This window comes from Corvus cornix, chromosome 4, assembly GCF_000738735.6.
Source record: "Corvus cornix cornix isolate S_Up_H32 chromosome 4, ASM73873v5, whole genome shotgun sequence".
Lineage (NCBI taxonomy): Eukaryota > Metazoa > Chordata > Aves > Passeriformes > Corvidae > Corvus > Corvus cornix.
The window spans coordinates 30,421,282-30,446,855 of NC_046334.1; the positions used below are offsets into that span (position 1 = coordinate 30,421,282).

A 25,574-nucleotide genomic window follows, 5' to 3' on the forward strand; every position below is an offset into this window, starting at 1 on the left:
CTAATTTTCTTTACTGTGCTTCCGTAGGGCATCACAGTAACAGCAGGGGAGCTCTTTTGGAGTTGTGTGCCACAGGAAATTCAGGCTGCAGCCATGGATATGGTATGATAAGGGTAGGATAAGAATTTTAGGCACCGATATCCCATGTTTCACCAGACTAGTCTCCATTGTCTTCTCAGAGAGCGATTGTAGTCTGGGTCATTGTTTCCTGCTTGTACATTCTTGATTTGGTGTCCTATGTGTTGTTGTGCTCACTGCAAGGATGCACTTCATTTCAGTTTATGATAGTCACACTAGTGCAAAATCAGCTCTCTGAAGTATGTTCAGTTAAATGTTTAAAGGGCTGGGAATATATGTATAGTTGCACAAAAATAGTAAATACCTGATTTAAGCTCATCATGGTTTATTGCTGTTCAGAGATTTGAAAATGTGTCTCAGTCTAGCTGGCTTCCTGTCTTCTTGCACATACAAGGATTTTTTTCTTGTGAATGAATTGAAAATAAGTCACAAAAAGTTATGGCAGGTTGATGTTTTATACTTTAACAGTCTCACTAAAGGTAGTGGCAATCAAAATTTTAACTTTTCCAAGTTGCTAGTTATTTTAGCACTGTTGATTTCAAAGACCAGAATGTGGGATGTACATTTATCCTTAAGGTCCCCCATCTTTTAAACACATTTCCAACTACTCCTTTGAGATACCTTTTCCAGACAGTGTTAAAGGAATTATTTTCTCTGCTCCTGTGCTGTTATAAAAGGAGTTGTGAGCATTTCCTTTTCTGTCATGCTTGAAGTGTGTTTCTTCTTTGAAGAAGTTGGTCTGCACTTGTGTTCATAACAATAAAAATGCCAGCAAATACTGACATTCAGCAGACTTTTGGCACCTACAGTACAGTTTCTGGTTTGGTCTTCAATTTGTGGCTTGGACAGTCTAAGTCTATTCCTTTCTTCAATAAAATATAGTTGTCATATGTTTTGAAAGTCATGGTATTGAAGAATTACTAGTGGACCATCAGAGATACAAGGTATAGTTTGTTATACATGAAACATTTGATGGGAAGCAGACTGTGTCTGCAGCTGTTTACTAGTTTGGAGAAAACATGATCTGATGGATTCGGATGAGTAGATTTTATTTGGCTGTATTAAACAGTTGTCTGTTCATTGATTGGACTAGAGTTCTTCATGCCATCATTGCTGTTAGTGTGCTTTTGGCAAAATTGACGTGCAACTGTGGTACAGAAGTTATAAGATGGGGGGAAACAATTTCTGAGTAGCCAGACATTCTCAAAAATATTTTTAAAACAGGTGCAAGTCATCAAAGGGCTGAAGGTTTTACATGATTTGACTTGAAGGGCTGCATATGAGCAGAGCTTCATGGGCTGAGTGTATTCTGCTTTGAATCAAGTCTGTGTTGGAATTTCACGTAAGAAATCCATTTATCATAATAAGGCTGAATTTGGCAAGGATAAATTATGTAATAGTAAAATGAAGTAGCATTAATAAACTGAAAGGTTTTTTTCTCCTAAGCATGTGTGAAGTTCTGTAGTTTGGGCATTTAGTGTCTGTAGACTTTTTATTTACTTTCTTGATAATGCTTTACTTGCAAAGCTATGATGAAAGATCTGTTAGTCTGGACTTGTTTTATATTGTCCAATTATGCTTTTCTTCATATAGAAGTATTGGGTTTTTTCTGTAAGTAATTTTTAGCCTGACTGCAAATCTTCCTGTAATGTTCCTTTTAGCATAGGTTGTCTCCTGTGATTGCCTTCCTCTCACAAGAAGACAGTTGTTTGGAATGGAAAATGGGTGCAGCTTGCATGAGGCATTTGAGGTGAACATTGTTGTTCTTGATGTTTGAGTGATCTTTTTAGGTATTTTGCCTGTATAGTTGGCTGCACTGTTTGATGGCAGCACAAAGACTTTTCAGAACACACATGTTTCCTCCTTACATGTGAAACATAACAGGGAGTGCACACTTGTTTCTTATCTTCTTCTTTTCCAGGAAAAAAAAGAAAAGAGAAGAATCCTACTCTTTGAGGTTATGAAAGTCTCTGCCTCTTGCTATTAAAATGTAGATATGATAGCTGTATATTCTTGTCCTGGTTTCAGCTAGGGTACAGTTATTTTCCTTTCAGTAGCTGTTACAGTGCCGTGTTTTGGATTTGGAATGAGAATGGTGTTGATGACACACTGATGTTTTGGTTTTTTACTAAGTCATGTTTATCCTGAGTCAAGGACATCTTTCCTTGGCTCATGCTCTGCCAGTGAGGAGGTACACAAAAGAAACTGGGAGGGAGCAGAGCTGGGACAGGTGACCCAAACTGACCCGTGGGATCTTCCACAGCACGTCGTGCCCAGCACATCAGCTGGGGGTTACGTGGACGGGCGGCCAGCCTGGGTCTGGGAAGGGGCTCTGGCATCGGTCAGTGCGTGGGGAGCAACTGCACTGTGCATCGCTAGTTTTTCCCTTTTTATTACAAATATTATTATCATTTACCATTATTACTGTATTTTACTTTATTCTCAATTATGACACTAATCTTATCTCAACCTACAAGCTTTACTTTGATTCTTCTTCCCAATCCACTGAGGTAGGGGGGGGAGAGGGAGGTTGAGAGAATGGCTGCGTGGTGATTAATTTCCAGCTGGGCTTAGACCATGACAGTATAAAGTCTGTAGATGGGGGAAAAAGTATGATTATTTCAACCTTTTGTTCAACTATGCTTTTTCTGTAGTTTCTTGTAGTCACTTCATACAGATTTCCGTGCTAAAAGCAGTATTAAAGATCTTGAGCTGAAGATGAGTTATGCTGAGTTAATTGAGAACAAAAGTACTGGAGAGTTTTGAGTCTACAGTTTCTAGTGAAAGAGGATGTTGAGTTTCAAACAGACAAAACACCATCCTCAGTGGGAGGGTGGCTTCATCCTGCAAAGATATTTCTGCGAGGAATTGTGTAAGGATCATGTTAAAATTCCATTCTGCATTAATGAGCAAATTACTACTAATGAGCTAATGGCTGAAAAACCATATGTCAAATTTGTCCTGTGCAAATCTTAGGGGATTTAAAGTACGTTATTAATCTTAATGTTGATTTATGATAGTTGTGCTTAGCATAAAAATTGCTGTAGACTGTGAGAACAAGATGTGGTTAGTATATGGTTATTCTAACAAAATACAGTGTTTGACACTTCATCCTGCTTTTAGAAAGGAAAAAAAAAAGGAAGAGTGAACACTTTTAAGACTTACTTTATTGTGCATCCTTCTAGAAAGGGATTTTATTTTCTAAAGTGCTAGTTCTTGCTTTTGGACTACTGAGCAATGTCTTCAAGGGAGCGTTTGTCACTAATTAGGGATCAGACAGCTGGTTTATTTAGATGCATTGATATGCTTGCAATCATCTCTAACGTCATTGTGGTTTCAGACTTGTTTCTTCTGTGCATATGGATATTCTCTTCTTGGGTGTATAACTAGATAGGTACCAGGGCATTGGACATTGTTGTGATGGGAGTGTTTAGAAGGCTGGCAGATCAGGCTAATTTTAAGGTTTAAAATGTTGATTTCATTCATTAGCAGTACACATCTTGCTAAAGGTTAGCTCATGCATACTGTTACTTGTCACTGTATACACAAAACTGATACTTACTGTAAATTAGCTGTGAGTATCCAATACCACAGAGCTGGTGCTGTACAGTCAGCAGAGGCAGCTATGGCCCTTGGTGGTTCTTCGAAGTCAAGGTGGTAAAGCTTGAGAGCTCTTCAAGTCAAGCATGAACTGGTCTTTCTTCTGTGCTTGTCTAATGCCTGATATTTTTATGTAATCAGCACTGTCCAGCCCCTGCAAAAGTGTGATTTCCTGTATTTCCAGTACTTCTTGTTTTATGTTTTGCCAGCCATCCTACCTATGTATTTGGGAGTAGTCCTGCATATTTACAGTTGGTTCTGCTTCTCTTGCCCTTTAGTCTGGTAAATTTTGGTGTGTGGATTTCTCCTACATGCAACTGTATCCCTCTGTATTTTCCCCTTTGGTGATCGCATTTCTCATGTCACTTTCAAGAAAATTTGGTCTTAATTGTATGCTGATTGATAAATTTCTAATTTATAGTCACAGGCATCTGCTTGGTCTACATGTAACTTTATGGTTACCTCTCTAGATAGGTGTTTTCTGCCTGTTGTGATGACATGTACTGGTTTATAGATCAAAGTGATGCCCTCCCTAATGGCTTTTGCAAGATTAGTTGTTAGCTATGAAATTCCTAACAGCACCATTGCTTATTGGCCTAGTTGTAAAGTCCCTTTGATCACTTGAATTTGCAGGCTGTTCTTCTTTTGAAACTTTCTGTTCTGTTTCACTTTTTAGCAGTGTCTGTACCATTGATATAGGGATCCAGATTTTTTGAGCTAACACTAAAACATACCTAGGTAGGCATTTCACCTTAAATATTTAGATTTTTTTTTCTTTTTAGATATGGTACGGTCAAGTTATTTGTTGAAGTAACACTGTTGCAAAATCTAATTTACATAGAGTGCCTGGCTTTGGGGAAAGATCTCTGCAGTGTTGCAAGATTTGTTCATAGTTCTCAAAGCTCTGTTGCAAATTTGTAAGATGGGGGAGAATTAATTAGAGTTTAATTAGGAAAGCGGCTTGTTAATAATGCTTAATCCTCTCATAGAGATGCCTGCAGAAATTAATTTTAAAAAAATCAATCCTCTCTGACTGCAAGGACAGCATTATTTACTGTCAGCTAAGTTATGATTTCTAGAGCTGTCAGTTCAGTTCATACTGCCCCGCAGCTGCAACAACATTAACTGCATCAATAATTTCACTTCATTTTTAGCTTTTCTTTTAAAATTTTTCATTGGTCAGGTTTTTCTGATCCACCTAGGGTACCACAGTAAGAATGAGGGAATCTATCTCTTTGTATAATGAGTTTAGGGACCCATCACTGTGTATCTAGTTCTATTATGTTACTCAGAGTGTATAGTCAGTGTTAAGAATGCAGAGTCTCTGATGGGGTTTTAAATCAGGGCTACTTTACCTAATCTTTGTATCTAGTAGTTGAAATCATTTATTTCATTGCACTTTTTGGTCCAATGTAAAAAGTATCACTATTACATGTTTTACATATGAGCCAGCTGCGGCTAAGATGCAAAAAAAACTTCTTAGAAGTTAATCAGGGGCAAGATCAAAAACTGGGAATATGGACTGTCATTCCTGTTCTGTGCATTAAACAGGATGGCACTAGAAGTTTCATTAAAATAATGCTTTATAACGTGTACTCTGCTTTTCAAAACTACCTTGTTCATTTGCTCTCCCATTTTTTGGGATGAATGCTGGATGTCTTAAAGGAATTCAAGGCGCAGTGTTTGAAAATTTTTGGCTTATGACTTAATTCATTCAGAGTGATAATGATCTGAAAAATCACCTGTCTGATAAAAAATTTTGTATTCAATCTGCTCTATATATGAAATTGTTCTTCTATATATATGAAGATGTGTCTTCATCTGTTGTTTTATGGACTTTTATCATACATTACAAGTTGAGACCTTCATAAAAGTGTAACATCATCTGTGTTGCTTTTAAAGTCATACTTGCACCTTAGAACTTTAAAAACGGAATGAAAGGACTTTCTGAGTTTCCTCAGGTGAGCAATATAAACTTGTTGAAGATATCCTGTGTGAAATAACCTTGTCCATGAGTTAGAGACTTCTGAGGACTTTGTCTATAAAATTCTTTTTTTGTGTGTGTGTCTTACTCTCTGTTTGTTGCATTCCCTTCCAGTTAATTTCATTCTGATAATGTGAATGCATTTCCAAGTAAATTGGCAGTGTTTACAATCCTGGTCCCCAGAGCCATTTTTTAATCAAACACATAATAAAGTGCTAAATAAACCATTCCCACCTGCATCAAACTCTTTATTTTCTATATAGGGTATTTTGTAATTTATTTACCCAGGAAGACCCAATTTATCTGCACATCTGGTTTTCAACCCGGTTCTGCTTTTTATCCAGTTTTCCAGCTGGTTGATTGAGGAATAAGGAGGTCAGATGGCTTTCTTGAGGTCAGCGTAGTGATTGTCTCAGCTGGGATTATACCCAAACTTTATCCTTTGCTGAACCACTTGGCCACACCACTCCTAACTAGTCTATCCACATTGTTGGCAGTAATGGAACTAACTGCAAATGTCATTTTCTTTGTTTTATAGTTTTGCTTGTACTGAAATACTGTCACTTTTATGAGTTCAGAAACATGACATCTGTTCACAACCTGCTTCCCTTTCACTTTGAACAGACACAATTTTTTTGTGATGAATCTCCTTCCTGGATTCCAAATGTGTATTAGTTTCACAAGTTCATGGGTAGTGATTGATGATGTTGCTGGTTTGTGTTGCTCTGGTGTGCTTCCTCAGGGCAGACCCTGTCTGACACTCCGCTTTGGAAGAGGAACCCATGTTTTTGCTCCTGTGTATCAGTGCCATAAGTTTCTTGAGACTTCTGGTTGCTGAGGTCCTCTTCCTCTAGAGTTTACTTTTTACAGGAATATTCCAATGTTAGAACAAGATGCACAGATTTAATAAAGGACTTACTTAAGCATGCATTACTAAGTATGTACCCATGAACTGTAAGTCTGAGGAAAGAGAAACTGAGCAACACAGTATGGGCAACATAATCTTACCTTGTTTGGTATTACCCTGCCTTCCTGAAAGAAGTCAAAATTAATTCCGGTTCGAGTTTTTGTTACCTATTTCCTCTTTCCTTAAATTGCCACTGCACTGAAGAAACACGACTTCATACTAATCCACATATACATCTCTAGTACCTACAAAATTACAGGACTCTGTACAGTTAAGTAAATTACAAGGAGGCTTGCTTTCTGATACCAGTCCTGTGTTTTCACATTCTGGTGGGGCCTCTGTTCATTTCACTTCATGAAATATTCTTACTCAGAATTGTCTATTAAATACTGCATGCACTGTCTTTCCAGGCACAGCTTTATTCCTTCTACAAACTGGATTGGTAGCTCTGTGTTGACTGATACAAAAGCATAAAAGGAAATGAAATTTACAACTGGCCATAACCAGTTAAAAACACCACAAATGTATTTGTAACAGCCAGAAATATTGCTCCTTTCCCCAAGATTTTGCTCCTGCCTTCACTCTGCTTCCAGCCTGTTGTTTTTGCTCCTGTCCTGCTGTCCAGGTACATCACTGTGTTCTGATTACCTACACTATCATAGCTGCCTCTGCCTGGGTCACAGTCATCAAAAGGGGAGATGACGTAGTCTAGGTGAAGGTAGGACTGGACACAGTAAGATGACAGGAAGCTCTTTTGAGATACCAAATTACTCATTCTTAATAAACCATTGTAGCACTGAAAAAGGATGGAGAAGATGTATTTCCAGTTAATGCCATGAATGCACTTCTCTTAAAGATAACGGAGTGAGTTTGTGTGTGGGTTGGCGTTGATTTTTCCTTTAAACTGGAGGAAAAGAAAGTTGCGTGAGCCTGTAACTTCCATGATATTGACATGAATGCTGAAAATTTATCTCTTCTTTTCATTGTTTCTTTTCTCATGTTGGAATTTTTTTAATCATACAGTTTAATAAGTCTAGTGTCCCAAACCCACCCATCTCCGATTTCCAGCTGTGTGATCTGCAGTCCTCTTGTTCTTAAGTATTCAATATGTCATGCATGAAGTAGTTTTGATTTTCCCTCCAGCAATCTGTGGTGTATGTAGCGACCATGCTGCTGGCTGTCAAATGTGTTTTTCCACAACTGTTTTTCCTGCTCCAGAGTTAAGCAATGATGAAATAGCAGGGACATTTTACCAATAGAATTCTTGATGGCTGTGAATTGCCACAGGAACTAGTAGGTGATACTATAAGACATGATGCCTAGGAAGCAAACCTTTGTTTCACCCAGAAAAAAAGCTTGGATTAGAGCAAGTTAGAAGACAGGAAAATACCATTGAAAATTTTGTATATGCTTGCTGCATATTCCCTCTCTCCTAGGCATCTGCCTTTTTTTTTTTTTTTTTGAAAAAAGATAGTGGTCTCAAATAGTTTTTGGTCTGAGCTAGTATGACTGTTCTGGGGTTTGGAAGACCAGTAATTTTGTCTAAAATGGAAAAAATTGGTTACAAGAAATTGTCCTAGGTGGATGTAGAGCATCCTATCTTGGAGTCCAGTTCCCACTTCTACCAGCAGCTGCATTATCATTCCCATTAATCACAAATAATAAGTTAATAAATAACCACTCAAACTGAATAATATATAGGTAATACTGTTGGGGTTATTTTAGCTGGAATTTAGCATAACACATTTTTGTCATAAAATTTTGATTTCTAAATGTTTCAATTTTTTTTGTTTAATCTTGTGTTTATGTTGACCTATGGCTTGGGCAGTTCTCCTTAGATGTTTCTTCCCAAGTACTGCTCAGTTGCTACTGGGTGAGTATGCTCACTCTTAGCTCCCCAATCCCCTAATTGTTTTCAGGGTTTATTGTCTTTACTTGGTTCTTGATAAATCCATCTTTCCCACTCTCTCTGCTAAAATCTGATCCTTTTGAAAAAGGTAAGACTCTGGGTATGCCAACTTCTTCTAGTATTTTCACTTTCGCCTTGGCTCAGAAGCTCTTCTCAGTCAGATCAGGGAGTGTAGTGGGTGCACTAAGAATTTTTTCTTCCTCACCGCACCTGTCTAAATCCAAAAACTGACAACAGTCTCCTAAGTAATCAGATTATTTCATCAGTGGGTTTGCAGAACCACAAGAGATTGAAGCTCTGCTAAAACATCTGTTTCCTGACAGGTTAGGTTTATTATTCCTGAAGTAAACTTCCAGAAAATAGCTTTGTGTCCTTAACAGTAAGAATTCAGCAGACTGGAGATCAGGCTGGCTGCTAAGTGGAAAAGTTAATGTTTTTTGTGAAGGCACAATGCAGCCACCTGTGTACTATTAGAGCGTGGAAATTAGTCATTTGTCTGGTATAGCTTTTGGTCTGACAAGTTCTGGAGGTAATAAAACAATCCTCCTTTTTGTGTCTTTTTAAGTCGACTTCCCTTTTCTCTCCACCCACAAATGCCATGCACATGCCTCTCTTAACCATGCTGAGTTTTGTACTGTTGGCTCAACTTACTCATATCAACTTGTAGAGATTTTTTTTCCTCATCCTACTTACAGGATGAATCTGAGGGAGGAATACAGTTCTTGTTTGTGCTTCCTTTTCTATACATTCAAGTTATAGCCCCAAACCTGGTATTGATTTTAATCCTTACAGTCTTTTAATTCATGATCTCTGGTATGAAGGAACACAAAATGACCTCTTTTCATGGCTATGTTTCTTCTCCAAACCAGGACAATCATTAAATTTAACCAGTTTGATTTTATAGCTATATGCAATCCTTTCACTTGAAGAGACCCCCTTTTCAGAGGCCTAGCTGACTAGGCTATAGCTGAATAGGGTTTTTGGTATCCAGACTGAGGATAAAAATGCAGACAGCTCCTTGAATGTGTGTTCCTTTTGCAAAGAAATTTGTGTTTCTTTTCTTGCTGGTGGAGAGGAACATAACCTTAAAACAAGTCTTGTTGAAAGAGCTGGGAAACTCCAGTGCATCTCACACTTTCATGCTTTTACTTGCTGCATCCTACAGTATTGCCTTAAGCAGGGGAGTGATTTGCTTCACTGTAATTTGAAGTCACAACCATGATCATCAGCTCCTGAGATGAAGAGGCTGCTTCATGCCATACAACTGTCATTATGGCTCTCCTTAGGTCAATGGTGTGGCATATGATTGGTGTCAAACCTGGCCACCCTTACATTTGGCCACCTTATCTCCTGTGTTGTTTCTAGTGCTTTTGCTGTTGTTTTTTTCCCTCCATCTCCTGTTAAAGAAAGGTGCTGATACCTCTGCAGCTCGAGAGGCCCAGTAGCTAAACAAGGCTACATTTATTGTAGTTCAACACTAGCTAGTCTATTGAAAAACAGGCTTCCAGCTAATTGGGAAAAAAGTTTCTGAATCTGCTCAGAGCTTGCCACCAACATTGGATTTTTGTAAGTGTCCTCCTCATTTATAACACTGTTTTCTTTTCTATTTGTGGGGGTTTTTTAAAGGTCAGGTTAACCTGAAGTCTGCAGCGCCTTTGAGTCTGCATTTGCCGAAGGCTGATGCAATGCTTGCAGTGTTGACGGTGGCTGTAGAAACTGGGACAGAGACCCATGGAAGCAAGGGGACAGCCTTGGTAGTGACCTCCAGTGAGGCCGGGAACATCTGCTGAGCTTGGCCATGGGGAGTTTAAAGAAGAGAAGTCTCTTGGGCTTGATAACAGCAGTAAGTGTAGTTGTGTAAGTGCAGTTGTCAGGTCCTTGGCAAGTAAATACGAATCCCATGGGTTGTAGCCGCACAGTGTATTTTCCCTAATAAATAAGAACTAGACGATGTGCAGCAGCACAATGCAGAGTTTGTTACACAGAGTTCCCTCTCTCCTGAAGGGCCAGTTAGGTGCTTGGCTCAGTGCTTCTGCCCGGCAGGGTGGCATCAAGAGTTTAAGAGCACTGAGCATTGAATGCACATGGAGAAATAGTTATCACTAGTGTGTTCCTGATAGTTGTAACGACGTCAAGGGTTTATCTTAAAGAGCAAAGAATCCCGGGTTCTGGTGGGGGGTTTTAATGAATTGCAAGAGAACACGGAAAAAAAAATGGGTGGCTGAAGCCCCCTGGTGGCAGCAGAGCGCACTGCATGCCGCCGGTAAACGGCCACCAAATTGCACTTTCAATAGTTACTTTTGGTTTTTCAATGTGCCATATTTACTTCTATTTTTTAACACAGAGAAACAATGTTTAGGCTAAAATACCTCATGATGTACTAATTGTTCACAAGGAATTGTTTCCTTACTGGAAACATGAATATTCCATCATTTATTTTTCATGTCTTGTTTTGCAAAGCTGTGCAGAAAATGAGAGAGGGGATTCTGTTTGCCACCATTATTATTAGTATTTGCATTGCAGGCAAAAAAATATACAAGGAAGCTGAAGGCTTCTAAGGTAATGGTTTTACCACATTTATATCTGTGCCCAAGAATGACTGAGAGGAAAGGTACACAGCCAATAGTGTCTGACGCTGTGGTGTAGTATTCAACTTGGGGGTGGGAGATGCTAGGGAGGGAGGAGCTAGATGGTTGTTTGGTTTTGTGGTTATTAGCCATGAGGTTTTGGTCAAATTGCGAAGACCTTGCGAATCACTTTCAAATGCTATGACCTAAGATACAGCAGTATGAACATGTGTTAGAACAGATTCCTTTTGTGCTTAAAATTTATCTTAATAGTATATATTCACAACTATTGTAAATTAGTACAGAGCTCTCCTAGGAAAAAGGTGAGGACCTAGAGGATAGCTCCATGCAGGGTAACTTAGTCATGGCTTTTTTCAGAATTTCTGTGTTGCACTAGTTTCAGAATTTGTTTGAAGTGTAGCTTTTGTCAAAATCTACCTATTTACTCTTGTGACAAAGTTTTGTCATTACATCAGGTATGAATAGCAGCTGATGAAGTTGAATAAAGCAATTCATTTTGGTGTTTAGTCACATAGTTGGCTTGTCACTGTCATCAGTCTGTAATACTCCTCCACATTTTGCTGTTGCACAAGTTTTTTACCAAGCAAGAGAAGGTGGTGAATATCTTCCAGAATGCTGTTGTATGTTATTCTTTAACAATGAAATACAAAAAAAAAAAAAAAAAAAAAAAGGAATGGTCTTTTAAAAAAAAAAAATGTACGTCTTTATAAGTAGATACGCTTTGCTTTTGGATGTTGTGCAAACCAGTGCCTGCAGAGGAAAAGATACAAAAAAGACCTGAAATGGCTGAGGGGGAGTAGACAAAATGAGGAAGAGTAGAAAGTTAAATGGAATCTCTCTGGGTGACATGAGATCTGTGCCTTTTGTTCTTATTTTGGGTGCACTTTGGAAGCCTGTTACTGGTGATCTGGTAAAAATTCCCGATTGCTAACTCACAGAAACTCCTCTTTAAGGCTATCAGTCCTTAAAGTAAATGGTAACTTTTGTCAAAATACATAGTTATGTCAAAATGCTTTAGATGGTAAGTTTCTTGACAAAGATGGTAAGGTTGATACTTCCAAGGCTGTAAAACAAAATGTGCTGAAAATGCAGTCTTCTGCCCTTTCTTTTTCTTATGTTAGATTTTGAGATTACTGAAGACTACAGGTATGATCTAGTCAGGCATCTATGCTATCTTCTGAATAAGCTCTAGTTAACATCTGAGTTTCAAAAACTTGTTCAGCTGAACTTTTTAATGAATATCAGTAGAATACTTAAGAGCAAATGAAAATAAGGGAGGGTAGAGAATTTTTTTTCCCTGATTAGGTGAGTTTCTATTGCAGAGAGAATTCTATACTTTGTCAGCATTTTCTACATTTCCTAAGGACCAATTTCAGGGTGAAAAAAACTAGTTGTGGGTTTTTGAGGATATGTGTGTGTCTTGGGGTGTGTATGGCACTGAACTTATCCCACCATATTCAATGCTGATCCCTTAAACTGTTCTGGAATTGTAAATGTCTCACTTCTGTTTGGAGTAGCTGTGGAACACTGCAGTTTTACAGATTAAAAAGGAAAACATTCACTGTAACATGTTGTTGGTTTGTTTGTTTTTTTTCAGTTCTTCAAGGATCTTATGCATAGCATATGAGGTTTTGCAAGGTTTACAATATATGAATAAACATGGGATGGTCCACCGAGCACTCTCCCCTTGCAATATTCTTTTGGATCGAAAGGTACAGCTACAGAAATAAATCTATGGGTTTGTTTGCTGCTAACAAGTGCCGTGCTGTGTCATAGATAGAGACTGGATGGTCACAGTCCTTCCAATAGGGAAAAAAAATTGCATATCTGGAAAGATGGTTTATTTTTTAAAACTACAGTTTTCCTCCATTTCACATGTTTCAAATGTATTTCAGAATTTATTTTTCTGTTTTCTTCTATCCCAAAACACACTGTTTCTCCCTTTTCTTCTCAAAGTGGTAATGTAAGTCTACTTGTCATCATTGTAATTAGTTACAAGACCTTCCTAGCTGTTTGAATAGAAAAATACTTCTTACAGCTAATTACCTGTCAATAATATTTCTTGTGTTCCACGGTGCTATGATACTTGACTTTTAAGATATCAAGATAGTTTTTTGTTCATGTTAAATTATTCAAATTTAAGTATCTGTTCTGTTATCACAGACTATTGAGTTGGCAGTGTGGAATATAATTTCTGCTCATAAAAGTTGAGAGAAATTAATATATGCTATTGTACTTGGAGCAGTTTCTTCATCAGAACCAACAGCTAAAGAGTTTTACCTGTCTGTATAACTCCTCTGTCCATCCTTTTTTTACTCAGTTTAGGTAGAATAATTAGATCTTCCTCTTGGAAGGCAAAGAGAAAGAAGAGGACAAAAATAAGGAACACGTATATTTTTATATGGTTGTAAATAAATGAATATCATAATAATGCTCCAACATGCAAAAGTACTCTAGGATTTTAAGATACTCCTAAAATCATTAAAAGAACAGAAGAGGGCTGTAAGACAATAAACTTTTAAGCTCTCCCCTGCCCTTAGAAAACTTTCTGATGTAGCCTTCTCTGTTGCACCATCTGGAGGCTGGCTGAGTGCAATTCAAAATCCAGCAGAAATAAGGCTTCAGTTTAACTTCTATGCCTAACTTTTTGTTGTTAGCTTTCTGTCTTCACAAATAAAAACAAAGTACCTAGAAAAATTGTTTGTTTGAAATAGGTGTTGATACAGTTAAGGAGAGCAAGATAGTAGTGAGTTGATGGGAGGTATACAGAAGCAAGGCTGGGTAAAGAGAAGAGTTGAGGGAATGGTGGAGCCTAATCATGTTTAGGGAGCTCTAGGAGTCAGACAGGATTTTGAACAGTTTTCAAAGAGGAAAAATGTTCAGTGGCGTATTTAAGCCTTTTCAATTACTGAAAATATACTGTAACTTAAAAAGTTATGATGTTTTCCAAACAAAGTGATTTACTTACTACTCTTAAGAAGTAAAAACATTAGAAATAAGCACCTCTTTAACTTGCAGTGAACTTCTACATAATAGATGAGACAGAAATGTAAAAGGGTGCTTTTTACAGGTTTCTGTCCTCTGACAGCTAATGCACTTTGAAATGATTTTTGAATTTTTTTGAACTTTTTTAACTTAAACACAGGTTCTTCCAATGTTGAATTCTGCTGCTCTTGATTGTTTATTTTTCCTTTTTCAGGGACACGTGAAGTTGGCGAAATTCGGACTCTACCATATGACTGCTCAAGGTGTTGATGTTGATTTTCCTATAGGGTAAGGATTTAGCTACACAGTACAAATGTATCAGAGATGTATTTTTGCAGGAAACATACGATGTTTGGAGCACTCCTTATACAGAAGCTTCTGATAATGGCACTAAAGAGGTTGTCATCTGACTAGGTGAGATGAATGAAAAATAGAGAAGGGGTACCATGCCAGCATGTTATCACAAGTCTGTGATGTCAGTCTTTATTCCCTAGATTTGCTTTCAGATACTGATAGTTCCCTATGACTTGGATTCCTAACTTCAAGCTTAGGGAAATGCACAACCAGTACTTTACTATTGCATACCAATGTAGGCTTTCTGTCTCTTTATAATTTTATGATTTATTTTCAAGTGATCATACTGTACTACAAACCACTGCTTTGTTGCAGTAAGGTTTTTGTCACTTTTGGGTTTTTTGAGGTGTCATGTCATTTTCAAATGAAATACTGAGCTGATTCTTAAATACATGGCCAAAAGAAACTGATGTTTCCTTTCAAAACATGGCTGTAGATTTTTTTAGGTATTATAGTGAATTGTTAACAAAAAGAAAAATGATAATACTATTTTAAAATTATCTAGTAGAAGGTAACATGTGTCCTTAACGCTTTTTGTTACTGTTTTTGCAAATTCAAAAGTTATTTGATGGGAATACACTATCAGTGGAGAAGAATACTGCCACCATCCCTAAGTATGAGTCCAGGATACATTTATTTAATATACTAATGCAGAAACTCAATGTGTGTTTTCCCTAAGACATGTAAACATACCACTTTTAAAGCTGAGGTTTCCTTTCACAAAAAGACAGAACTAGTGATTGGGATTTGACGTTTTATGTAATAAACACTATGCTGGAGTGAAACTTTGCTGCCATGTGTAGATTTTGACTGAATAAAATAGTCAGTATTCTGGTTTCTCAGAATGCCAAATTATTCTGATTATGGAATAGGAACACTTTCTGGACAAACAGGATAGTATCTAATGTTGCTGCATCTTTCTAGGTACCCATCATATCTGGCACCTGAAGTGATTGCACAGGGGATAGGCAAACCAAGTGATCACACTCAGTGTGAGAAACCTCTGCCTTCCGGCCCTAAATCAGACCTGTGGTCTCTTGGTGTAATATTATTTGAGCTTTGCATGGTATGTAAAAGAATAGTTCTCTTGATTTTGACTCTGGGGGAATAGTTTCATTAACTTGATTGTTCTTGAGCGTGGGGTTAATGACACCTTGCCCATCACCCAACCCCAAATACCAGAATATGTTAGCACTCCTACCTGGACAGTAGGGGTTGTTCAAGGAATAGGATGCTTGGTATATGTCTTAACCATGGAGGATAGTTGCCTGTGGAGCCACAAGAATTTGACTGTATTCCATTTAAGAGAAGTTATCAATGATACATTTTTACTATATCGTGGCATGAAATGTTTCTGCCATAGTTGGGGTAAATAAGGTTTTTTGTTCTTACAGGTAGTTTTGATATGTCTAAAATTCACATGTAGAAGCTTGTTTCACTGGCTTTGTATATAGATGGGATACAATGTTACATAAATATTTTTATGTAGTAGCTGTTTCTTTCAAATTCAACTGTAATTTGACTTTGTTATTTGTTTAGGGGAGAAAATTATTTCAGAGTTTGGAGATAGCAGAAAGATTGAAATTTATACTTATGTTAGGTAAGTAGCACAAAATCACTTTTTCAAATTTCCAAGCAGCTCTATGATTAGAGCTTTACAGACTAATCAGCTTATTATGCTCAGACCTAAAGCACTTCACCTTTGTCATCTTTCATCTACAGATTTAAATAGGCATTTGTAGCATGTTGCTTCTCTAGGGAAAGTATGGAGCTGGATGCCAGGGAAAAAAACTTGGGAAGAGCTGGGGGTGTGTTACAGTAAGGGCAAACTATTAACAGAAAGAAAAGAAAAAAGGAAAGGAAAGAAAAGAAAAGAAAGTGTGCTCCAGAATGATGGTCGTTTTCATGGTTATTTGTTGGTTTGTGTTGCAGGGGGTTTCTGAAATGAGTTAGGAATTTATGCCGCTGAAGAAAGCTGTCCCCACACTAGCAGTGCCTGTGTAGTAATGGCCAAGCAGTGAGAAGCAGGACTCAAATAAGAAGACAGAAATAAAGAGAGCTGAGAAGTGTTTAGTGAACCCAGGCTTTTGTCTGTGGTTTCACCTTCAAACATCACTGTACATGTGGAATTTTTGCTTAATGTAAATGAGTTAGAAGTGGGACTATTCTTGTGGCTTTTAAAACTTGATTTCTGGTAGTGTTTATGTATAAACCATGGGAAGGGGAAAGGCATGAATTTGCAATTGGAAGCTTTAACAGTAAGTTATTATTATCTGGAGCAAATAGCAATACTGCTAAAATTAATTGCTGTAGGAAGAAACATTTTTTTCATTCAGCAGTTAGTGCTTGAGTGCTGAAATTCTGACTGTTTTGGGGGTTTGGTAACAAGGCTTCCTGAAGCATCTTCATCCACTTCAATCTGAATGAAAGTTGTTGGTTTATCTGCTGAAAAGCATTCATGTCATGACTTGGAAATTATTTATTCAGTAAAGTAATGACAGAAGTTCTAAAATACTGCTAGTATTATCTGCAAGGAGCAACAGAGGGAAAAATGACCTCAAGACTCATGTAGGTACCCTGAAGTTCTTCCAAGGATTTTTTAAAAAATTTTTTTATTTATGAGCTGAAAGACTGTTTTACTTTATTTGGCAGAGACTGACACTCTGGATTTACTAGGCCTGTAAAAAGATTTTCACTCTTAGCTTAAGATGTGCTACTTAACTTTCCTAGGCTTCTGTCTGCATAGGTTATAATAATTTTCATTTCTGATTTTGATAATTCATTTTCAAGTGATGTGGCATTGTCAATAAAAAGCCAAAATTAAGTGGTTTTTATTGGAGTGGATATTTATCTGATATCCTGTTTAATTGGTATCACTTTATTAATAATCTTTACCTTTTTATTGTTCTGTTTTTCAAAGGCTGTGTGGATGATATTGTAACTGTATTGGCTGAAGAACATGGTTGCCTTGATATTATTAAGGTTTGTGAAACTAGTTTGCTCTTCCATGCTGTCTTATCCAGAATGTTTTATTACTGTTGGATAGTATTTCACATATATATTTTTTTAATTCATTTGGTCACTTACTGTATTGCAAAATGATGAAAAATTTTGAAGTCCAATCTACATATCTTGGATCCTTTCAAACAGCCAGTACTGGCAATATTCTTTCCTAAAATTGCTGTCAGTCTCAGTAAATGTAATGCTCTCTGGGTAATTTAATAAGTTATAAATTTTGTTTAATGTTTTGGTGGTTAAGTATTTTTCTTCCAGAAATTAAGTCTTCTATCTGGTCCACTTTATACATTCTGATAACATAGATTTTTATAGTTCAACTTTTCCTTACCCACAAAAATAATCACTGAATTTTAGTGTCTGTATATTTTGGGACATTATATGAAAGGGTTCTGATTGTTAGCAGAAGGAAGTTGCCAGATACTGCATTGTTTCCAGCAGGGTACAGAATATCTAAATTAAAAAATAAGTAAAAAGCTGCACACATTGCAAATTTTTCAGATTTTTTTTCCCCTAAATCAAATGTAGGATTGGAAGGCGAGAAGAATTGCTTCCCCAGAATTTTGGTCTCACGCAGCTAACCTCATGTGCGTAGGTGTGAAATTGTATTGCCCTCAAAGGAATAGCCTGTATGTTAAAAGTTAAGTATGAGCCAAGTGACTTGCTGAATTAAGACAGTAATAAACAGACCTGCTCCATATTTTTCTTATGTTTCAGGACCTTTCTGAAAATGCCATAGCTCTACTGAAGAAATGCCTTATGTTCCAGCCTTCTAAGAGGCAAGTATTCAGTCCAAGGGCCTAGTAAACTCTGTGGATTACTATGAAATTAGAAGAACTGTTGCTGAACCTTTTTTTGGAATACTGACATTTGGTCTACCTATAAAAAATTCCCAGTTTTCTGCTTTTCAGTGTGCAAATGAGAAGAATTAGAAGTCTGAATTTGGGCTGTAAACAGACTAGTATGTTACGCTGCATGAATTGAAAAACATTGGTAGACATTTTTCGCTATTAAAATTTCTGAAATCCCATATAATTTAATGTAACTTGCTGGTATTTGTTACTGGGGACCTTTTTGCTGAAATGCAACATTTTTGGGAGCACTTTGCTCTAATTGTTTTATCCTCTTCTCTTAATTTAAGGCCAACTCCAGAGGAATTGCTACATGACAGTTTGTTCAGTGAAGTATCCTCACTATATCCTCCCTTCCACAAACCTGCTGGTCTGTTCTCATCTTCTCCAAGGTGTGCTAATTTAACACTTCCTGAAGACATAAGTCAATTATGTAAAGGTAAAAGCAGGTAGTGGGATAAATGTCATTGGAGGGGGAAGGAAAATAAAATGTTATTGCATTTTCTCTCCAAAAAATTATTCACAGAGACTATTAAATGTTACAACACTACATTAACACAATAAGTTGTTCAATGGTCAGAGATGTGGGCAAACATTTTGAGGGATGTGTGCAAATCAGAGGAGTCAAATCTTAATTTTGTGCTTCAGCCTCAGGGAAAAAATAACATTAGTATTCAAGTCCATGTTGCAAAAGCAGTGTCATCTTTTGTCTTTAGAATTTGGACATATGCAGGTATAAAGTCATTTTTTTTTTCACTTACTGGTAATTGGATTCTGCTAGGTCATAGCATCAGATGATTTTTGGAAGTACTGGAAAACAAGGTCTTTGTAAAAGAGGTCACATTCTGGACTAAAATATACTTCTAAGTTTTAAACTAGAGTATGTTGAAAATGTTACCTCTACTAAATCCTCATTAGTTTTTTCTTATGAACTTGGAGATGTTTAAAAAATCTCACTTAGACAAGGATTTTATACCTTGTTAGAATGAGTATGGTATGTGAAGGGAAGAGAGATTATAACTACTCAGTAGGAATCACGTTTCTTATTTTAAGTCTTAGTGTTGTGTACAAAACACTTGTTTTGTTTTGTTTTTTTTAAAACACACAGGAAGCAAAAGTCCACACTTCAGTGTATTCATGTGAGGGGTTCATGGCAAACTGCAGAAATATCTGCTTTTTAAATTACTTCTTTCCTTAAATCTCCTTAAAGAGCACTTGCAAAGGAAAAATCCCTTTTCCTGTAACTTCACATTAAGGTTATGACCTTTCAAGCAGAATAATTTTTTTTCAATAGTATGTGTTCAGACTTGTAGAAGGAAATACAGACTACCTAAAAGGCTGTAATTTACTTTTTTGTCATTTCTCCCAACAGATGAAGATAATGATTACCTAGCAGAAAGATCAATTGAAGAGGTTTATTATCTCTGGTGTTTGGCTGGAGGAGACTTGGAGAAAGAACTTGTCAACAAGGAAATCATTCGATCAAAGCCACCTGTCTGCACACTTCCCAAGTAAGGATGGAGAAGCAATTTAAGGACAAGGAGGGAGAAATGATGGATGGATGGATGGATGCTAGTGATGGCAAGAGAACATATTTAGTTTTAATACCTGTATATGTGAAAAATACTGAAAATGGCATTCTTTAACAGCAGGAAATTCCACTTCCCCTATTACCCAATTTCGTTCATTATTTGAATGCCTTGTATCTGTCACCTACTTACTGCTTTCTGAAATTTGAAAAGATGCTGGTGAAATGAAAAATACTGAATGGAAGTCCCTAAATTTTGCACTCTTTCCAATAGAATTGAGTTTTAGTAATAATGTCTCACTGTGCTTCAGAGGGATATTTGTAATTGTGATTTGTTATGTAGCAAATTCTCACATTCTGAATTCTCTTTCACAGAGCAGCAGTAGTTAATGGACAACCCAGTTATTCAGCAGATCAGCTGACTTTTTTTTCAAAATGCTTCGTTTTATGACTTAGAACTCTGTAGCAGCATTGTAGTGATTGCTACTTTTATTTTACTGCTGCACATGTTGCAATTTTATGTAGCACATTCATGTGTTAATCCTAAAACCTGATCTTAGTAGCATAATTATGTGCCCATACATATCAATTTACTGTTTCTGTTTAAAAAACAGATGAAGTATGTGTACAGCCAAAATGCAATATGATTATTTAAAAAAAAAAAAAGGATATAGATTTTAAGTGTTATTTTTGGTATCAAAATTAGTGTGAGATTTTTGAGGGATTACTTATTTCTTTGCCCATAGGTGAATGTAGGTACTTTTGAATTATGAGGGAAAAATATTTTCCACCTTACTGTCTATCTTGAAGATGAGGAATTAATTTTAAAAATGCAGTCTAACTCTTAAGTGACACTGAAAATGGTAGCTTAAATTCTGAAAATCAGTTTCATGTGGTCTACTTTTAAAATATCATGCAATGGAAAATTTGTGTACTCTCTGCCTTGGATTCATTTGTATCCTTAGATGGACTGCAACAGAAAAGGTCAGACTTCAGCTTGGGGTTTTTTGTCGTGATGAGAACTGGCTTTCATATGATAATAATATTTTATTTTTGCTTTTCACAATGAATGACAGTCCTGGTCTGTGCCAGATCAAGGAATTAAAGGGAATATTAATCCCATGTCTCGTAACTCTTCCTTTGTGTGCAAAGCAATGTTACAGAAAACCTGAAATGTGCCATTTTACAAAAAAAGCTGTCTGAATAATTTAAGGTGATTGTGCATTCCCTTGATAGCAGGTTTCATGCCATGCAGAGTCAGTACAGTATACTTCTAAGACCTAACACTTTGTTTTAAAGAGGAAACTGCTTGATGTAAGAAATTTTTTTCCTAGCTCAAGTCCTGTGTTATAAAATGACCTGATTCTTTTTTTGTTCTCCTTTTTGAAGCTTTTTATTAGAAGATGGTGAGAGCTTTGGGCAAGGACGAGATAGAAGTTCCCTCCTAGATGACACAACTGTGACTTTGTCTCTGTGCCAGCTCCGAAATGTAAGAGGAGTATTGTGCATTTCTTATGTTCTTCTCTGCAGAAACATTTGTTTAAAGGGAATATGTAACAGCAGCTCCTACTGCTGTTTCTACCAATGGAAGTGTCACTGATTCCAAGAGAACACTTCTTGGTGTCCAAGTCAGATTCTCATTTGTGCTATTAAATTCCTTTGTCTGCAAAAGCTTACTAAATTAGATTTACCTTCTTTCCCTCCATTTCCTTTTTCTGTTACCTGCTTTGTTCCAGTGTAGTGCAAATAGTTCTGTAGTACCTGGTATTCTCCACAGTTGCTAAAAAAGTAAGTGTCTTCTGTATGCTTTAATTACTCTGTCAATGGCTTACATTATCTAAAAGAAAAATCAACTCAGTTCAGTCTCAGCTCCTCAAAAGCTTATACTTAACATTGGATACCAAGTTTCCACTAGTTAATTACTAATCTTTGGAATATATATCTATGAAACAGCTAGTTCAAAAGAGCTCTTCAAAGCGTTTTGCAAAAACGCTGTAATGCAGTTTTCTTCCATCTTCATTGGGAAAATCAACATATGATAACTCATGATTTGGCTTGATGTCATGAGCAGTTACAAGATTCACTGCATATACCACTGAAATGTTTTAATTGTTTACACGTCTTTGTTCATGTGGAGCTTTATTGCTGTTGAATTGGGAAACTCCTGCACTGTTTGAAGCTTGTTTTTTATAGTAGCAAATGCAATTCTGTCCGTTTTTTTAAAAAAACCCTTTCCATATGATTACAGAGATAGTACAAAAAAGATGACTCCTGACTCTGCCACCTTATTTTTGGAGGTAGTGTGTCAAACACTGTGTAAACACATTTCTTCGGTAGAACTTTGCACTTCTTCACACAAAAGCATCAAGGTAGACCAAAGAACTGGGTTATTTTTTTCACTAAGTCAGTGGGGCTTGTGAGGCAGAAGGGAGGTTAAAAATATGCAACAACTATTGTCAACATAATACACACTGCAGCTCCTACTGTTATTCTTACTAGAGGGCAGCTTTTTCAGGCTTTTTTTAAACATTCTGATCTGTAATTTTGGATATTGCTGCCTACTTCTATAAGTACATCAAGAAATAATTATATACTGAAGTTTCATTTTGGGGAAGGTGCAAGCCTGAACCTTGCAGTGTTAGTTGAAATAAATTTTTGAGCTTGCACAATTTTTCAAACACCTTTTATAGAGCAAAGCATGATGCTTATAATTAAAAGAGGAGCAGTACTGAATGAGCTGAGAATGAACTCTTCTGCCAGCCCCAAGAGAACAGGCTGTGTGCCGTGTGCCTGCAAGTTAAGGGCTGAACTGCAAAACAGAGCACTGCAGGGAGCATGGTATTAAACATTAATCATGCACCATAAAATGTCTGAAAACTTCAGTCAAAAATCCAGCCATGTTTGTCTGTCACCTTTGCTGAGTGTTTTTCCTAAAAGGATTTCAAGTTTGCATAACTCTTGAACTGATTGGCACCATAAAAATAAGTTGTTCATTTGCTTTGCAGCTACTTGGATGGGAAGTCCATGTAGAAAAATGAGGAAACAAAGAAGAACTATGTAATATTACTGATCTGTTAATCCATTGTCGATATAAACTGGTTTTTTTGTGAAAATAGGTTTATGGATTATATGAATTCTCTTCAGGCGGGAGAACTTCCATCAACTCCAAAAGCCTGTATTAGCAAAAGTTTGTAGTGTTGAAGGCTGTATGCTTCATTGATGGAGAAGGACTAAGCTAATGCTTAGGTCTCAAGGCGAGCTACTGAATTTGGCAAATGAATTGCTGATTAATAGTTTCTGTATTCCACTAAGGTTTCCACTTGAATTCTGGGCAGCATTCTGGTAATGAACTATTTTTCTTCCTCATTCCAGAGATTGAAGGATGTTGGTGGAGAAGCATTTTATCCATTGCTCGAAGATGAGTAAGTATGTGTATCAATTTGTACGTCTGTAACTCACTGAATTTTGAGTTACTAGTTTTATTTGAGTGGCACACTGCACAGCAGTGTACAGCAGACACAACTGCTTCCCAAAAGCAAAACTAACATGTCTTTGGCTCTAAAATTTGAGAGCTGATTGGCACTCTGCACTTAAGGCCCTGATACCAAACTGAGAATCTTAGCCTCTGTCCTAGCAATCAATTGTTTGTGCTGAATATTCAAAATTTTCCATTTATACTTGTTTCTGGCTCAGAAATATTTCATGAGGTACTAATTTTTTTTCAGTGATCTGTTTTTCTTGCTGTTCACTATTACTATCCTTTTTTTTTCTAGCCAGCCAGCTTTACCTCATTCCAACAGTAGCAATGAGCTCTCTGCAGCTGCTACTCTTCCTCTGATCATCCGGGAGAGGGACACAGAGTACCAGCTAAATAGAATTGTCCTGTTTGACAGGCTGTTGAAGGTATGGAGTCCTTGTGATGCTGGATAATTGGATTTGGTCTGTCAATTGGAAGATTTTGAAAGACCAAGTAATTGTAAAAGGAAGCAGAGATGCAAGAGACCACAGTGGGAAAGGGGGAAGAAAACCATTCAGAAGTATAAGGAGATTGAAAATAAAAATAGAACAAATTATTCTCAGTACTGATAAATTTAAAAGTAGATTTTAAAGTATGCACATGAAAGTAGAGCTGCTGCTAGTACTGGTTATTTACTGATAAAAACAACTTTACATCCTTCATTTCATAACAGACTAAGCTGTTATAAATATGCCTGTAACATTTCTGCGTTTCCACGCAGTAAAGTATTTGAAAACATGGCAGTGCCATGTTATGAATGTGAGGTTTATACTGGGGAAAGGAATAGCAGCCCCTAATTTCCATATATGCAGAAAGATGGATTCCTCTTTAAGAATGAGTGAGCTGATGCACATTATCAAGTATAAACTAGAAATGTTTAATAAAGCCAAGATGGATACATAGTATGAAAGGAAACATAAAATGAAGAAAAAACTTGTAATATGAAGTTGCATTAGTATATCTATCCAGTAGAGCACATGAATGCATTTATGAGAAAGAGTGGATATCTTAACATCAAACAGTAGTCCTTCATCCAGGCCTTCCAGTTAGGAATTAAATACACTTTTTGTGAAATTTGTATTCACTGTTCAGGCTGTTTCACTTGGGGAAGGACTGTCCCAGCTTTGGGATTTGAATTGTCTCAGTTACATGGTAACATTTTTTACAGTTAATCTCTTCTCTTTGAAGGCCTACCCCTACAAGAAAAACCAAATTTGGAAAGAAGCCAGGGTTGACATCCCTCCCCTTCTGAGAGGCATAACCTGGGCTGCCTTGTTGGGTGTTGAGGTAAGGGCATTTGGAGAAGTTCCAGTACTGACCGGGGATGCAGTGGGATAGGAATGGGGTTGACAAGGAAGGTGGAATGGGTTTAAAATTTGGCAGGTAGAGTTACTGGAATTTCAAACAAAATGAGTCATGAAATTGTGCAAATAGACAGTGTTCTGAAAAACTTGCTTCTTGTCTGTCAGGTTATTTGATTTCAGAAAGCCTATGTAGACTTGACTGCCTTTAATTTTGATTATGGGGTGGAAAATAATATCCTGACATTTGGTAGTTAACAGGGGTTCTTTGTTTTGATTTTTAATATTTTTGACAAATGCAGTTGACAGTCCTTCTGCTCCAGTCAGCAATAATTGGACAAAACAGGAGAAAACACATGAAAGGTATTTTTCTCACCTACCAATCAATACACTTCCCAGAAAGAATAGAGAATAAATAAATCAAATACAGTCCGTTTGGGCAGTGGAATGTGCCAGAAATGAGGGCTCCTCACAGAGTTGCTGGACTACCTAGCCTTTGGATTTACCTTGCTTGCAATCCTGCAGGAGCAGAGCAAAGAGATTCTTAGAGATAACACATCCCAGGTTATTCAGGAGATTTAGCTTAGGATGTGATCTTCTGAGTGCTATATAATATAATCAGCAAAGAAAGCTGTAAAGGTAAAGAAAAAAATGCTGGTCAGGACTGTAGCCTGAGTCTGAGGAAATGAGTCAATTCTCATGTTTCAGCAACTTGTCATCTGTACAGTATGGGTGTTTTCCTGTCCCATAACATTAAAATGAACTTGTTAGTATGCCTGCCCTGGGATTTATGCAAGGACAGGCTACTTAAGTCATCTGTATTGGCAATATCAATTAACATGCAGCTGGATTGAGTGCCTTTACAGAGATGATGCTGAAAGCCACTTGCCATTGGCTGAGGTAAGCACTGGATTTAAACTGAGAGCATCTCTTAACTTGAAAATGGGAAACTACAAA

The 25,574-nt window shown here is 37.1% G+C and overlaps 1 protein-coding gene across 1 annotated transcript in view; it reads left to right on the forward strand.

The window, feature by feature from the left end:
• Nucleotides 1–25,574, forward strand: part of TBCK (TBC1 domain containing kinase) — a 94,657-nt gene that overhangs the window by 10,328 nt on the left and 58,755 nt on the right. The window contains exons 4-15 of the mRNA XM_039551640.1: nt 12,664–12,778; nt 14,266–14,339; nt 15,330–15,471; nt 15,945–16,005; nt 17,326–17,387; nt 18,138–18,199; nt 18,562–18,710; nt 19,644–19,782; nt 21,189–21,288; nt 23,172–23,221; nt 23,573–23,702; nt 24,505–24,603. Coding sequence (XP_039407574.1) covers nt 12,664–12,778; nt 14,266–14,339; nt 15,330–15,471; nt 15,945–16,005; nt 17,326–17,387; nt 18,138–18,199; nt 18,562–18,710; nt 19,644–19,782; nt 21,189–21,288; nt 23,172–23,221; nt 23,573–23,702; nt 24,505–24,603 — 1,183 coding nt within the window. The remainder of the gene's footprint in view (nt 1–12,663; nt 12,779–14,265; nt 14,340–15,329; nt 15,472–15,944; nt 16,006–17,325; nt 17,388–18,137; nt 18,200–18,561; nt 18,711–19,643; nt 19,783–21,188; nt 21,289–23,171; nt 23,222–23,572; nt 23,703–24,504; nt 24,604–25,574) is intronic.